Here is a 16,650-nt window from a genome sequence, read left to right on the forward strand (position 1 = left end):
CTGGATTAAATACCAGCATTGTTTCTTTCTTTCTTTTTTTTTTTAAGACTTTATTTATTTATTTATTTGTCAGAGAGAGAGAGCACAAGCAGGGGGAGCGGCAGTCGAAGGGAAAAGCAGGCTCCCTGCTGAGCAAGGAGCCCGATGTGGGACTGGATCCCAGGACCCTGGGATCATGACCTGAGCCGAGGTGGACGCTTAACCGACTGAGCCACTCAGGCTTCCTACCGGTATTGTTTCAATGTTAATTTCCTGATTTTGATCATTGTACCATGGTTATGTAAGACAGTGTCCTCCGCCTTAGAAAATACAGTAATATTTAGAATAAAGAGCCATTGTGTCTGCCAACTCCCTCTCAAATGGTTCAGGAAAAGAGTATAGATAGATGAATAAATAGAATGATAAAGTAAATGTGGGGAAATTATAACAATTGGCAAATCTGGACGAATGGTTCATTGTGTTATAACTTTTCTGGTAGATTAAAATTATGTTAAAGTTGAAAATTTCAAAAAATAAGGCAGGGAAAGAAAGTTCTAGCTTATCACCTGGAGCTGTCCAATATGGTAGCCAGTAGCCATACGTGGTTATTGACATTAAATATATTAAAATTAAATAAAATTTAACATCCAGGGGCACCTGGGTGGCTCAGCCATTAAGCGTCTGACTTCGGCTCAGGTCATGATCCCAGGGTCCTGGGATTGAGCCCCGCATCGGGCTCCATGCTTGGAGGGAAGCCTGCTCCTCCCTCTCACACTCCCCTTGCTTGTGTTCCCTCTCTCGCTGTCTCTGTCAAATAAATAAATAAAATCTTAAAAAAAAAAATTAACATCCAGCTCCTTGATCACACTAGCTACACTTCGTCAAGTGCTGAAGAGTCATGTGGGACTACTCACTACTGTTTTGGACAACATAAATATAGAACATTTCCACTATCACAGAAAGCCCTATTGCACAGTACTGACCACAGTGAAAAATATTGCTAAGACCGGAAAGAATCTTTGGAAAATCCAGTGCGCCAAAAGCAGCAGTAGTCACAAGTAGTAGGAGTCAGCTGTCTCCCAAATAAAATAGTCGATTAACTGAAGGGCTAAAGGAAGAAAAATGATTAAATTATAGCAGATGGATCCTATTGTAGCTACATAAGGAAATACCTATTGTTGTGCACGGATTCATGACATACATGCCAGAGTAGCTGTTCATTATCACAGCTCTGCACAACTCATCATTTTGTTTTTCTTAACGGTCCACTGGCTAAAGGAGAAGTAGACATCTAAATGTGGTTCTCCCGCCCCCCGCTTCCCTCATTTTCCTCCAAGCAGAGAAATGGACAAGGAAACACCTGGCAATGCTGAGCTCAGGAGGCTGACCTGCAGGGAAATAGCTGAGACTTGGAGTATCTCAAACTTGCAGCTATTTTATCTATCAACTGTCTCTCTGTGTCTGTCTTTCTCTTTACCTATGTCCTTCTCTCTCTCTCTGCCTCTGTGTCTCTCTCTGCCTGTGTGTGGGTATGTGTATAAACATGCTTCTCTCTCTCAGCTCTAAAATTTTCCAAATCTAACAACTTACTATCAATAGAGCCATTATCTATTTAGTTTCTTTTTAAAACTATTCTTGGCATAGCATACTTTATTGCTATCGGTATTTAGGTGAAGAAAAAAAAATCTAAAAACACGGATAAAGAGGTATTTAGGATTTCAAGCATGTATAAATGGAAAAAGAGCTCATTAAATCTCCAAATTATTAATTTTAAAACTGTGATAACTCAATGAGGAGTGGACCAAAACACTATCTCTTCCCATCTGAGAAAAAAATCGTCTGATGAACAAACCAATTATAGTAGCAAGTGTAAACTAGATTGCTGGGGAAAAGCACTTTAGAGCACCAATTATGTGTGCAGACAGATTCTGCTGATTATAAGTGAATGTTAGCTATTCATTAAGGGCAAGTTCTGCAGAACCCATACTAGAACACATTTTGCAAAGACGTTCTTTAAGAGTTACAACCTATACATATTGCATATCAAACTTGCAGCTATTTTAACTGGGCTTTCGGCTTCATACTGGTTAATACACCAGCTCATGTGTCAAGCAGGCAAGGCTGGCTTTTGTTGCTATCCCTACTCCTTCCGAGTTTCCTCTCCTCCTGCCTCTTCTCTTCTGTGTCTCAAACACACAGCACCCCCTTGTTGTCCAAAGTTTTTGACCAAACAGGACTGCCTTCCATTCTAATGAGCATCTTCCTTCTTTCCAGCATCTTTTCTTTCAGGCCCCAGCAACACCCAGGTGATGAACTGACTAAATTCACTCTAAAGTATGAAAAGCACCCAATTTCCCAAGGTGCATTTGGCTAAGACTAGCTCCCAGAATGTTCTGGGATATACTTTTTGAGCAAGGTCATCTTCATGTTCTCTCTGCCCTTATAACTCCCCTCTACCTAGTCTCTCAGGAACAAGCATACAGATTCATAGTACAGCTGCTCCTTGTCAGTTTTCCCCTCTGATACTTTTCCAAGCAGCTTCTGACTCAGCTGGGGCTAAAATGCAATTATTACTTGCAGAGAACATGGAAGTGGCAGGGAAAATTGCAGATACATGAAGCCATAAATCACAAATTGATAAATATGAAGAAAGATTTCCATGAGGAAAATGAGCCATATTTCCATTTCCAAATTTCCACTGGGGAAAATGAGGAATAGGCTTAGAACCCAAAACTCAAGAGATGGACCACTGCTCTGTCCAGGCCTCTGTTACAGCATTTAAATGTTCACCTAAGCCCTGGACTGTTGTAGAAGGTTTGGGCGACCCTCTCCTGAACTACTTGCTCTCCAAGAAGCACTCTCCCGTAGCAACTACTCCTTCATTAGAAATGGGTTTGTCAATTAACGAGAGATCTTCATAGTTCAGCTTGTGGGGTTCTTTCTTTTTTTTAAAGTTTTTATTTAAATTCCAGTTAGTTAACATACAGTATAGTATTAGTTTCAGGTGTGCGATATAATGATTCAGCAGTTCCGTACAACACCTGGTGGTCATCGCAACATCCTTAATCCCGATCACTTATTTAACCCATCCCCCCCAACCTGTGATTTGATCATTGAACTTATGAGATGATTCTTTATGGACATCTATATACTGTGAAATAGATTCTTACTGAGAATTCCGAAAGAGGAGAGTCTCACCTCGCAGTACTCCGTGATAATGCAGAAATTATCTTGCTCCACAAAGCTTGCATGGAACTTGACAATAGCTGGGTGGTCCAGCTTGGAAAGGAGCTGGGCCTCCAAATTGGCCTGCACAGTCTCATTTGGATTAAGATCTCCAATAGAGATTTCCTTCAGTACCTTTCTGCAGCCAAACAAACAAGCAAACAAAAATAAAAATTTAAATACATTGAAAGTTAAAGAATAACAGCTATGAACAGGTGGTTCAGGGCCACCTAATTAATGTCCAGGCCATGACCTACTCATTGGTCTGGTATCGTCTGTTATGACATTGTGCCTCCTAGTGGTCCCGGGCCTGCTTGCCTCTTCTGGTCACTGACATACCTGTAGCTCTACAGGTTGGGTCAAGCAGGGCACAGACTGAGCTAATGGTGAGCAACGTTGCTGAGGTGGCTCCTCCTCTGTCTCTGGAGATGTCTTGGTTTCCCTTTGTCTTTCACAGAGTGTCCCTGCTTCCATCTGTCTCTCTGTGTTTTACCTCTCACCTTATCTGTTTTCCTCTGCTTTTCTATTTCTCTCTATTCTTATCTTGGTATCTATCTCTTGTCTCTCTCTCTCTATATATATATATGTATTTATTAATCTATCAACTGTCTCTCTGTGTCTGTCTTTCTCTTTACCTATGTCCTCCTCTCTCTCTCTGCCTCTGTGTCTCTCTCTGCCTGTGTGTGGGTATGTGTATAAACATGCTTCTCTCTCTCAGCTCTAAAATTTTCCAAATCTAACAACTTACTATCAATAGAGCCATTATCTATTTAGTTTCTTTTTAAAACTATTCTTGGCATAGCATACTTTATTGCTATCGGTATTTAGGTGAAGAAAAAAAAAATCTAAAAACACGGATAAAGAGGTATTTAGGATTTCAAGCATGTATAAATGGAAAAAGAGCTCATTAAATCTCCAAATTATTAATTTTAAAACTGTGATAACTCAATGAGGAGTGGACCAAAACACTATCTCTTCCCATCTGAGAAAAAAATCGTCTGATGAACAAACCAATTATAGTAGCAAGTGTAAACTAGATTGCTGGGGAAAAGCACTTTAGAGCACCAATTATGTGTGCAGACAGATTCTGCTGATTATAAGTGAATGTTAGCTATTCATTAAGGGCAAGTTCTGCAGAACCCATACTAGAACACATTTTGCAAAGACGTTCTTTAAGAGTTACAACCTATGCATATTAATGAAAAGGTATTTATAGTAGAAACAGTCTTAATTAAAGGCCCTTCAACCAACTCATGGATGAACCAGAGCTCTCTAGTTCTTTCTAACAGATGCTGGTGGTTGCCGTTGCCGTAGGGAATGCTTGTGCCTAGTAGGTGCTCTCTGGCACATCCATTAACTTCTGCCCCTTCCAGGAGAGATGTGTGCTTACCCGAGTCATTGTGCTTATTCCCAAATTTGATTATGCCAGTTGTGCTTGTTACTGTAAATTTGTGACTTAGATATGACAAACTGATGAAGGATATGTATGACTGTTATCTTTGCGAGGAAAACTGAGTTAAATGTTTGCCAAAAAACTTGATAGTAACAAATTGCAAAAAAACAATTGCTGATAATCATTGACAAGATAGTGCTAAAGAGTTGGGCTAAAAATGTAAAAATTGAGTATTTTGAAGTCAGATTACTAAATTTTCATTCCATTTTAAAGAAGGTAAACCTGGAAAACAACATATATAGCATGTAGTTTATGCAAAAAAGATGAAGGGACCTCTAATCAGAAAACATTAGATGTTGGTTGTGCATCAAAAAAATGGGAAAAAATGTACAATGGTGTGTTTTAAGTTGATATAAATGTTTTCATTATGTCATTTCACTTAAAAATTGTTTACTTTGTTTACCGAAGTACCAGGCCCAATCACACTGGATAGGAGAGCTCCGATCATCCTTAAAAACGTAATTATACTACAAACTTTTCATTGATTCAAATAAGACTTTTCCCTAGTTGTTTTACTGTGGAAGAAATTTCCTCAGGCAATACCAGAGATAGAGCCTGTTTCTTTGTTCAGACTCAGGGCCTAGAAGCTTAGATATTACAGTCAGCCCTGTATCCTGTAGTTTTTGCCCATCCCATTCCTCAGTGGCAAACATTTCATAAAAATTCTAGATTAGACCATCTGTCCTAGAAGCTGAGACACTATGCCGGAAAACTTAGAATGTATCCTTATTTTACCTGATTCCTAGCAGGTGTTGAGTGACATTTGGCATTTTTTCTTGACCAATAAAAGCTTGGTGTTTAGCGTCCATTCTCCAAAAATCTCATCAGGAGAGCCTTCTATTTCAAGATGGCTCTTATTGGGAAATCAGTTTTCCTAAAACTTGAGTCCTTTATAGCATTTAATTCATTTTAAATGTTCTGCATGGTCTTTCCAGTATGAACTCATCCACCCCTAAAAGACCAGCATGGCAGGCCCTGGCTGCCTTAGAGAGGATGGCCCTGCACCAGGAGCCCCATAGGCTCTGCTCTGCCATTTACAGGAGTCTTTAGGACTGCAACTTGGAAAGTTGGAACATTTGGTTCCCTTCCACTGATGGGGCTTTCATGTTGGTTTTGTTAGGTAATGAACACTTTATGAGGCCTCTAATTGATCATGAAGTGGATTCTAGAGAAATGCTTGCTTGGTAACATTTTCTGTAAGAAGACTGTTCCATCAAGAATTTGGTTAAAAATGACCTCATGTTATTAAGAGTGGCATCTCAGGCTGTTAGTTTAGTAAAAGGAGCTTGAAATGACATCAGCGGCTATGTTTTCCTGTAACTTCTGAAGATTACCACACAGCAGGCAAAGCTCAATGACATCTTCATAGTGCTTTTCCAGTAATTTACTCTGCCCAGCTAACATGCGGTTGTAAAAGTCACAGTGGTTAAGCATGACAATATAAAGCCTTGCACAAACTTGCAATATTCTCTTGCTGTGAAGGAACAAATGCTATAAAAAGCTTAAAAATACTTATTTTTCCTCGTAAACATCAACTATCGTGCAACAGAGCATGAGATTTACATATAGTTACCTGAGTCCTGTCTGGCAGCCTGACGATAAAGCATAAAATCGCATTTGCCCACAGCTTAGCAGATGAAGGTAGGGCTATTAAGACGGGTGATAACTAATATGATCATCTCTAGCTGACGCAGAGACATTCTCCCTGCCTTACCTAAAGTCGTGTCACTGAACTGACACAGGAAACTCTCATTGCATATCACTTAATATGAGATCAATATCAGCTGAAGACAGCAATGGAAACTTACCAAATCAAGGACAGCTTGTCACCTGCTCGGTGACTGTCAGCCTGTCACCCACTCCTAAATAACAGGACAGATATTTATTTTATCGGAACCTCAACTGTTCAGGAGAAACTTTATGACAGCAGCAAAAATAAAAAACAAAAAACAAGCAGGCATCCCTGCAGACTCACTCATTTTACAAACTTTCTGTTCTTTTTCCCAAGCGGCATGCTTCTTTCTTCCTAGAATCAGTAGCAAACTGATAAACTTTGGAGAGTGACTTTGGAAATCTGGGATAACTGTCGCTAATTTCATTCCGTTAAAATTCAGACACTCATGATATATATGAAGCAGATTATATTTTTGAGATTCTTTTTCTCAAATTTCCTCTTATTCTTTCAGTTGCTCCCCCATTGAACCAGCAGCATGTGCCGCCTCAGGAAAAAGAGGACATCTCACAAACTACAGAGGAAAAAGTCACTGGCTTTTCATTCCAAAGGAGAGACCAAGGCTGGAGAAAAGATCTGGAGGAACACCTGGCCAGTGGGTGAGTGTCCTCCCTGCCTCCAGGAGAGAAAGAGACCCTCTGGACCAGATGAAGGGAAAGCAAGAAAGTGAGGTGTTGCTGAGCCCTTGAAAACAGTTCATGTCCCCTAGGCTGGGTCCAGAAAGGAGGGTAGGAACAGAACTCCAAGACAGGTAGAAAAGACTGAGAGCGGAGGAACTGTGGTCTCTTTACAAAGTAGGGGATAGAAAAAAATATACCCTCACAGTTTCGTGTGTCCAGGAAGGGGTAGGAGTGAAAAAAGGTCTTCAAGGGGCAAGGGAACTGATGAGCCTAAAAGAGTTCTGGAATTTTCTGTATCCCAGTGAGCATGAGGAGCAGCAGAACGATGTCCCATATAGCCACAACCATCCTAGTGAGGGCTGGTCAGCTGGTAATGGTGGAAGTCTTTGCAGTTTGTCTAGAGATAACTAGCTGTGGTCCCTTCCCTTGTGATTTAACCATCAATGATCCTGCACTGCATGCATATTGTAAGCACCTACTGTGTGTCTATGGTATAGCAGGCACTGGGGATTTGTAGGCCTTGCCCTTGTGTCTACGGGGGAAGACAAATATTAAACAAATAGATAAATATACATGAGTGTGCGAAAATACATACACTTTTGCAAACTTCAGATTGAGATGAATGCTATGAAGTTGGGGTAAATGACATCTGAGGCTCTCCTCATTTAAGATGTTATGACTCTCTAATGTGATCAGCAGCTACTGCACCCACTGGGGACGGAGCCAAAGGAAATAGATTTCAATTTTAGCTTAGGTGAGGGTAGTTTTTTATTTGTTTGCTTTTTTTTTTTTTTGATTCAGTATTCATCTGTTTAACAAAGAGTGATTATTAAGTCTGCTCAGGACTTTTCATGGGGGGGATTGATTAATTAATTGATTGATGGATTGCTTTGTATTTTAATTTCAGTGTAGTTAACATAAATCTGCTCAGGACTTTGTTTTATTTTGTTTTTGTTTTTGTTATGTTCAGTTAGCCACTGTACAGTACATCAGTTTTTGATGTCGTGTTCTAGTTATGTATAACACCCAGTGCTCAGGACTTTTAAATAGAGTTTTCATCGATCTAGCAAGGCAGCAATTATGTTGATCTTCCTTTCTTAAATGGTAAGCTCTCATTTTTTTCTAATTTACAAGGAAATATAGTATCCTTATATAAAATTTTTTAAACAAAAGGAAAATATTACCCATAATTCACCATAGAGATAATCAGCATTAACAATTATGTGTATTTCTGTCTCATCTTTTTGCTACACGGTTTTAATAGTAGAAGGCAAACAGTTCGCACAATTTGTCTGCTGCTATTTTCATGAGACATTATCATAGCAGAAACCTGTCATTTGTGGCTACCCTGCATCTTAGGACAGCCTCCTGATGTTGCAACAGATTCCTGGACTGTGGGTCCTGCCTTCCCCAAGCAAACAAACCCCACATCTCTCACCTCCCTTGAGTTGGGGTATCAGGGTATGACCTAGGTTCCACCAGTCAGCTGCACCCACCTGAAACTTCGCTGTGGGTGTGAGCTGAGTAAAGAAACAGGTGGGCGCAGGGCCTCCCTTTTGTTAACACAGAAGTCATAGAAAACAGCATGGCCCTGGCGGAAGAGGCAGCAAGCCACTTCAGTGGCCTGGTTCTGGCTGATGCTCCTGGAAATTCAGCCTTTCGCCTGCTCCCCAGCCCTCCTACTGCTGCTGCTGCTGTGAGCTGTTTTCTGGAACAAATCCCCCCTGCTTAAACCTCAGATGGTGGCTGCTCTGATCTGAACCAGGGAGCCCTGACCAATGCAATAGGCACATTCAGGTGTTACCACAAATCACTGTAAATACTTTGGGGCTAGGAAAACTAAACCTCCAAAACTGACTCACTTCGGTTAATTTTCCTATTAATTCAAGGTTTAAAATGTAGGATCCTCTAAGGGATTTAAGGCCACAGTATTTCTTAATCTTTTATGGGGAAAAATATCATAAGAGTACAAAACATCCTTTTTTAAAGTTATTTCATACTCTTTAATATAAAGTTAAAATGTAAAGGGACATGAAAAAATATAATGGCAGTGAGTGATATTGATTCAAAAAAGTGGTACATCGATTAAAAAATAGAAACAGCAGGAACTAAAGTTACCTAAAAGAGTAGCTGAAAAAAATTTTGTAGTAGTGGAGAGTATACTAGGATGGAATTTTATTTTGTTTCAGTTGTTTATTCTCTCAGCAATTGAAAAAGCATATTTTAATGTCTGTCCCGAGAAAAGGACAAAATTATTTTATGGGTCACCACCATAGGTCATAGTCTATGAGCTGCTTTTGTTTTTAACCATTAAATTCCTGATCCCAGCTCATCTGGGGACTAGAACTCTGACTCACCCAGTCTTTTCATCTCCACCCCTGATCACAAGCATTAGCAGGGTTTTGGGGGCTCAAATGGCATGACAGTGCAGTGCAAGTGCCCATGGCAGACATCAGTACTGAGGAGCAGAGCCTGATTTCAGACTCCGTACAAGGCCCCGGGAAGTCACTACCAAACACCTTAAGATAGGAAATTCCATACTTCTTTTACTTGACCAGCTATTGACCACCTTCTATATGTCAAACACCATGCCATGCCTGGGGATCCAAGGATAAGAAAGATAAACCTCTTGCCTTCCAAGAGAGCTCAGTCCCACGGGAGAGGTCAGCAAGTATAAAAATAGTTGAACAACTTCATGATAAATGCTCTAATAGAGCTGGGTGTTGGGTGGGGATCCCTAATTGTTCTTTGAGGAGAGAAGAAAAGGCAAAATCTATAGACCAGCACCTCAGAACATTCACTTTTGCACATGCAAACTACTATGCAGAGTTACCTTTTCTCTAGGTGGATTCCCAAGTAGCAAAAGAAATGAGTTTACCATTCTTTACTATTTGCCCTATGTAAATCAATACCCAGGAGAGGAATGTCCATATTTACATTATTTGAATAGTTTATGAAAGTTAATAAGCATGTGAGTTTTTTTAAAAAAGAGAACTATTTACAAAAACTACTTAATTTCTCTATGTGCCATTCTTTAGATACCACATGTGCACCTCACTCCCCCAACACACACACACACACACACACACACACACACACACACACACACAACCAGAGTATATATTATGGAATGTAGCATGAAATGTTATAGGTAGCAGTACTTTTTAAAAGATCTGTAAAACCAGCAGGCTCACAGATCACTCTTTTCTTCCTTCCTCCTCACCCATCTATCTACCCTCAGTTTTTATCCAAATATGTTTCATATAATAAGATTTCAAAAATAAATGTAAGGAACTGTCCCATTAAGCCATGTTCTGCTCTAGAGGATTCTCTTAGTTTGGGGTCACTGGGAAGCAAACCCTGAGACAAAGATTTGTGTACCAGTAGTCAACTAAGCAGTGAGAGGGAGTGGGGAAGTGAGATAAGGAGGAAAGGGAAGCTGATCAAGGGCATATTACCAAGTTGGTCACCACTGTGGGCAACCGGAGCTTAATTCTGTGAAGGAACCTTGGAAGCCAGTGTAGAATAGGCACCTCTGAGTCCCCCTGCCCAAGGGGCAAGGACTACCAACTCCCTTCATTCTCTGATAAGGCTGCTCCCTGGGAGTATTAACTCCCCCATTGTCTCACCCTGCCAGAGCATTGGCCTAAGTGGCCAGATAGAGGCCTCAGGCACCATTGCAGGTGCTGACAGTTGAAGGCTGGATCCATGCACAGCAAACACTAATTGCCCAAGGGATACAGGTAGGACACCAAGCCTGTCTTCCACAGGATAAAGATAAAGTTCGTCCATTTTAAATTCTAGTCGATTTTATCTATATCCTAAAGATGGCTAAGATATAGTCATTCCTAGACAAAGTAAAGTGTCTTTAGTAGTGAATAATGAAACTGAAAATCAGTTATAACCTACAGATAAATTCCATTCCGTAGGCTTTTCAAGACTGATTTAGTTTCCAAACACATTAGCAGTGTATAGGAGTATTGCATAGAGATTACAAGAAAAAAATGAATAATTAATAATAATTAATGATAACTAATAATACAGACAATAAACAAAGAACAAATAAAGTAGAATTATTTCAGATATTTTAGTTTGGCAAATATGCTACCCTGGCTCCTGTCTAGATTATATTGTCACTTGTGGTGACAACTTCCATGCTGTGTTTCAATGCTGGTACCATAACAAATTATGCAAGTTGCCATTTATTTTTAAGGAAAGAAGAAAGTAAATAGAAATTTGAGGAGTAGGAGGTTTGAAGACAAATATGGCCCGAATAAAAAATTTCTAATAATTATGTGAATTCAATGACTTTTCCCATCTGTACAAATTTTAAAAATAGAAGTAGGCTTGAGTACATGTTTCGAGGCTGGAAACTGCACTCTTGCTCACTCCGAGTTCTCTGCGGAGAATCTCTTGGTGTCGGTGCAAGAACAGAACTGGCCTCAGGATGTGCCATATCCAGTCCTTTCCAGAGGACTCCTTAGAGGTCACATGGAGAAGACAATAAAATGTCTAACTGCTTTGCCTTTCTCCCAGGGGCTTTTCTTTTGTCTTGAATGAAGAGTCTATAGCCAAGCCAAGAAATCCATGAGTATTAATTAATCAGGTAACTACAAAAGCCAGCATTTGTTTTGGTTGTGCTGAGAAAGCCTGTGTATTTGTGCATTCACTACAGTGTCTATTTCCTCCCCCATTTCTATACCGCAGCCTCCATAAAAGCTGCTGAGACTCCTTCATCAAATCTTCATTAAGAAGTTGCCCTTTGCTCTCATTTAGCCAAAAAATGAGTGGATTCCCTTCATGATGGACAGCTATCTGGAGCTTTTTTCTATAGTCTCCAAAAGTTCTCCTATAACCAGGGATATATTAGATTCAACTCTAATTTCCCCCTCAAAACTAGTTATGGCTCCTCTTCTCCCCTTCCCTTCTCCCCTATACTTCAATACAAGTGGCCAGGTCATTCTATTTTTCTTATTTATACAGATGAGCCAACTCACTGAATATTATGGCTTGATTATTTTAAGAGACACTGATGACTGTCTACCCATCTCCCCACACTTCCACCATCATATACTCTAAAGAGGAGGACACTCTTCTCAGCCCCTGGCGTGAATCATAATTAACCTAAGTCTATCATAAAATCCTATTCCCTTTGCCAGTGATTAGTTTAAACATGATGTAATGCTGGCCTGTGAGGTGTGAGAAGTCTCTTGGGAGTTTTCTGGGAAAGATGCTCCTCACTGATAAAAAGAGAAGTGTGGGAGAAAACTCTGCTTTAATCTGCCTCTGCATGTCATCATCTTCTTCATGTGACTCCTTGAACTTTGGCAGCCAGGTGGGGTCACGAAGGAAGCCACCTTAGGATGACAGACTGAATGATAGAAAACAGAAGGCACCAAGGTCCTTCATGATGCTGTGAGCTGCTGACTCTGTCAACCCTGGAATTGCTTTCTCTCTACACTCCTCGTTAAGGTGGTAAATCTTCTTATTATTTAAGCCATTTTGATAGCTAAAGACACCCTGATACTAACACTTTATTACAAGAAGGAAGAGAAAACTTTTAAAGAAGAAGAGATTAGAAGCAGAAATGAAGAATTGGTGAACACTCATTTGTCCTTAGAAAGCACTAAGTCTCCTAATTTAAACTGCGAAAGTCATGATGGCTCTTTTCTACTTGAACATTAGTATGAATCTTTAAAAAATCATGACAAAGTGAACTATAATGAACTATACAAAAACAGATCTATAGTAAGAAAAAATATTTGAATAAATGACTAGAAATTATTTGTCAATAGTAAATCTGGAAACTAGGACAACATGGTATTTGTTTAATTTGAAAATATAATTTTTGTCATTAATTCAAAATTCTCAAATGTTAAAATTTTTAGGAGTTATCGAAAAGTATCAGGATTCAAAATGATTAAAATTTCACGAGTGTTCCCTTCCTTCCCTTGGGCAGAGATATATGAGCTATGAGAGCAAACAGGAGTAATCTAAAATGAGGAGTAAGAAGGGAAAGAAGGGGGGCGCCTGGGTGGCACAGCGGTTGAGCATCTGCCTTCGGCTCAGGGCGTGATCTCGGCATTATGGGATCGAGCCCCACATCAGGCTCCTCTGCTATGAGCCTGCTTCTTCCTCTCCCACTCCCCCTTGCTTGTGTTCCCTCTCTCACTGGCTGTCTCTATCTCTGTCAAATAAATAAATAAAATCTTAAAAAAAAAAAAAGAAGGGAAAGAATGAAGTAAAGAGCATGGATAATTCAGCAGAACAAAAAATACAAAATATATAAATCAACGAAGTGAAAAAGATAAAAAAAAATTTCCTAAAATATCTGGTCTCCCTCCTCTTCTCCCCTAAAATTAAGAAAACATACTTTCATAGAAACTAATAAGTCTTTTTCCTATAATTTTCTAGAGATAGAGAGGAAAGAAAAAAATCACTAATATAAGGAATTACTTTGTTTTTCACAGTCTGAAGCCTCCAACTTAAGAAATTAAGATGAAGTCATTAGGTGTTAGAAGCACAAGGTTGATCATTACAATTTTTTTATTATGTTCAGTTAGCCAACATATAGTACATCATTAGTTTTTGATGTAGTGTTCAACGATTCATTAGTTGTATATTAACACCCAGTGCTCATCACAACATGTGCCCTTCTCAATACCCACCACCCGTTACCCCATCCCCCCACTCCCATCCCTTCTGTAACCCTTAGTTTGCTTCCCTGAGTTCAGAGTCTATCAAGGTTTGTCTCCCTCTCTGATTTCTTCCTATTCAGTTTTCCCTCCTTTGATCATTACAATGTTTAGAAGAAGGAAAATAAAGTTCTAAGAACTATCGATGACATTTATTCATACAGATGGCATTATGGGACACTTTCATCTGAAAATCTTTCTAGACCTCTCCAGGGCTGAGTTAGGGGCCTCTCCTCTATTCTCTAACTGCATCCTGTGACAACATCTATTCTCATATGAGCTCCCTTACTGGACTGCAGGCACCCTAAAGGTCAGGGTCACACTTAATTCGCTATTGAACTCCCAGCACCTAGCAGTGCCTAACATGTTTGAATGGGACCAAGCTTGCATACTCCTCATTCTTCAAAATTCATCTTGCTCATTACCTCCACCGTCAAAAGTGTAACTTTTACAATTACGTACTTTCATACCTTTCGTTCAGCTCCACTCCCAGACTGAGAACAATTAGATTTCATTCATTTCTGTATTCTTAGTGTCTAGGACAATTATTCACAAATAGTGGACATTCCATAAATGTCTGACCAGTGATCAAAATCAACAACACACCAAGCACTGTTGCAAAGGTAGTAGGGATCACAACTCCTATGCATGATTTTGTCTCTTACAGAGGCGTATCAGTTTGTACACTGGACATCAATCAGAAAGTGGAAGTTTATTGCCAAATAGCCCTTATCTGGAAGCTGACTTACCTATGGGAGCTGATAATAATGTTAGCATTGACAAAGAAAAATGACAACCTGGAAAATGGTTTTGCACAGATGCTTCGCATTATCTCAGAGATGATAACATCCGCTGCAATGACCTGGCCCAAAAGAGGCACAAAGCTACCCAGTTTTCCATATCCTGTCCCTTTATTCAATTTCTTTTCCAATTTTGGAATGGATTTTATGTATTTATAGAATTTCAAAGCTAGACAAGACATTCCCAGAACAGACCAATCAAAGCACCTCAACCTATTAAGGTCTTTGAGAAGTTAAGTATTTATCCTAGATCATATAGCATATTACAGCAGAGCCACCATTTACCTATTGAAAGAGGAGACTACCAATTCCAAAGAATCAACTTTGTCTCCAAATTTGTTTTTCCTCTCTAGCTTTAGTATGAAGATCTTCAGTACGTACTACTAAGACAGTCTGCAACTTTCTCATTCTCAAACCATTTTTCAAAGAACAAGAACACCTGCCACCTACTCTTTTCTTCCTCTCCTTAGCATTAGTGAAAAAGGGAAAAACAAAACCCAAAGCCTCTTCATAGTGATTTGAGTAACGGTCTTGCTCTTGCTGTGGTACTAATAAGGTTATGTCTATTTTTCACTAATTATCATTTGAATGTTACAGACAATCTTACCAATAGTCAGGAATCTTTGCCACTTTTAGAACCCCAGATTTGGACTGAGATGGGATGAGATCATGAAGAAGAGGAAGACAATGTTTTTCAAGACTTACCTTTCCTAGCAAGGCGGTGAAATCTAATTTTTAAGGTTGTCCTAAGTGCCACAACCCTATAGGTGTAATTGTGTGTGTGTGTGGGGGGGCAGTTTTCAAAAAGTTCACTTAATTCAAAATTGTTAAAAGATGGAGTATTAATATGCTCTAAAAACAAAAATAAATATTGATAAGATAAGACTATGCAACAATCACTCATTCACTCTATCACACTTTAGTATACTAAGTACTGAGCTTAGAGCAAAGATTGTGTTTATTGTCAGCAAGGAAATTAAGGAGCATGACAATGTCAGTAAGGATGTGAAAGAATAATTTACCATAGATAATCGGGTTAGCTTTTGTTATGATTGTTATATGCTCCAAATTTACAATTAATGTTAGGTTAATATTCAAAATGCAATATTCTAATGCATAATTCATGTCAGGTTTTTATTTTGAACATGACAGAAAAATGCTAGAATTGTGGATTTCAATGAGATGATTGGACACAATGCAAAGCCTACCATGAAATCAAGATACAGTGACGAATTGAGTTTTAAGAAGCAACAAAAACTGATTAGCTCCATTTTCTTGACTAGGCAAAAACCAACATAGGATAAACCCTGTTTAAAGTGGAATTAAATTATGATCGAGGAAAGAAGAAGGTTGGTGCTAAAAAAACAAAATGAAAAAATAATCTAGGGTTTCAGTGAAATAAAGTCCCCTAATTTTATTTATAGCAGGTGCTGGTTGACTGCAAGTTAACACTGAGACAGGTAAAATAACAAAAAGTCGGTATTTCTAAATTTCAGTCTCCATTTCATCATTTGGTAATCATAATATATGGACTTAAACTAAAATTCTGACTACAGCATAAAGCAGATTACTATATTTAATTTTGAAGTGAAAAGGGAGGAAAATGAAGCTCTGTATTAGCATACTTCCATTAGCAGGTTTAAGCAACTGTTTCTGGGTCTCACATTTTTGCTGAGTAGTGCTTATGCCAAAAAAAAATCTGTTTTTATGCACCAGAAAGCCAGGGCTTAATCTACCAACAGAGGCCAAATTAGAATCTACTACTAGGAAGGATCTAGTGTCCCTGAATGACAGCTTATGGCTGCACTCATTGATTTGCAATGCACAAAAAGTCACAGTCGGCTGTGTAAGAGGAGGAGATGGGGACACATGACTAGTCTGTCTCTGATTACACGGGTCTTCCTATTTCCAAGTCATGAGGGTGGAGGGGAGCCTGGCTAAATAAAGTGCTTCAGAACCTTCATGTTTGCTGACCTCACTGAGATGGCTGTGCAGATTTTGTCCCACCTGCGCAAGGAGTCCACAGGAACTCAGCACAGGAGACCACCTCCTCAGGTCACAGCACAGAGCAAAGGACACTAAAAAGAGTCTTAGGCATGGCTTTCTACCAGCACTGTTTCTAGAGATTCTGAATCTCTAGAATTTA

The 16,650-nt window shown here is 39.4% G+C and overlaps 1 protein-coding gene across 10 annotated transcripts in view; it reads right to left on the reverse strand.

Moving 5' to 3' along the window:
* Positions 1–16,650, reverse strand: part of NEK11 (NIMA related kinase 11) — a 231,332-nt gene that overhangs the window by 187,219 nt on the left and 27,463 nt on the right. For all 10 annotated transcript variants that reach the window (XM_019803185.2, XM_034662010.1, XM_011229202.3 and 7 more), the window contains one exon: positions 3,178–3,343. In XM_019803185.2, the coding sequence (XP_019658744.2) occupies positions 3,178–3,343 (166 nt within the window). The remainder of the gene's footprint in view (positions 1–3,177; positions 3,344–16,650) is intronic.

The sequence above is a fragment of the Ailuropoda melanoleuca genome, chromosome 6, assembly GCF_002007445.2.
Source record: "Ailuropoda melanoleuca isolate Jingjing chromosome 6, ASM200744v2, whole genome shotgun sequence".
NCBI lineage: Eukaryota > Metazoa > Chordata > Mammalia > Carnivora > Ursidae > Ailuropoda > Ailuropoda melanoleuca.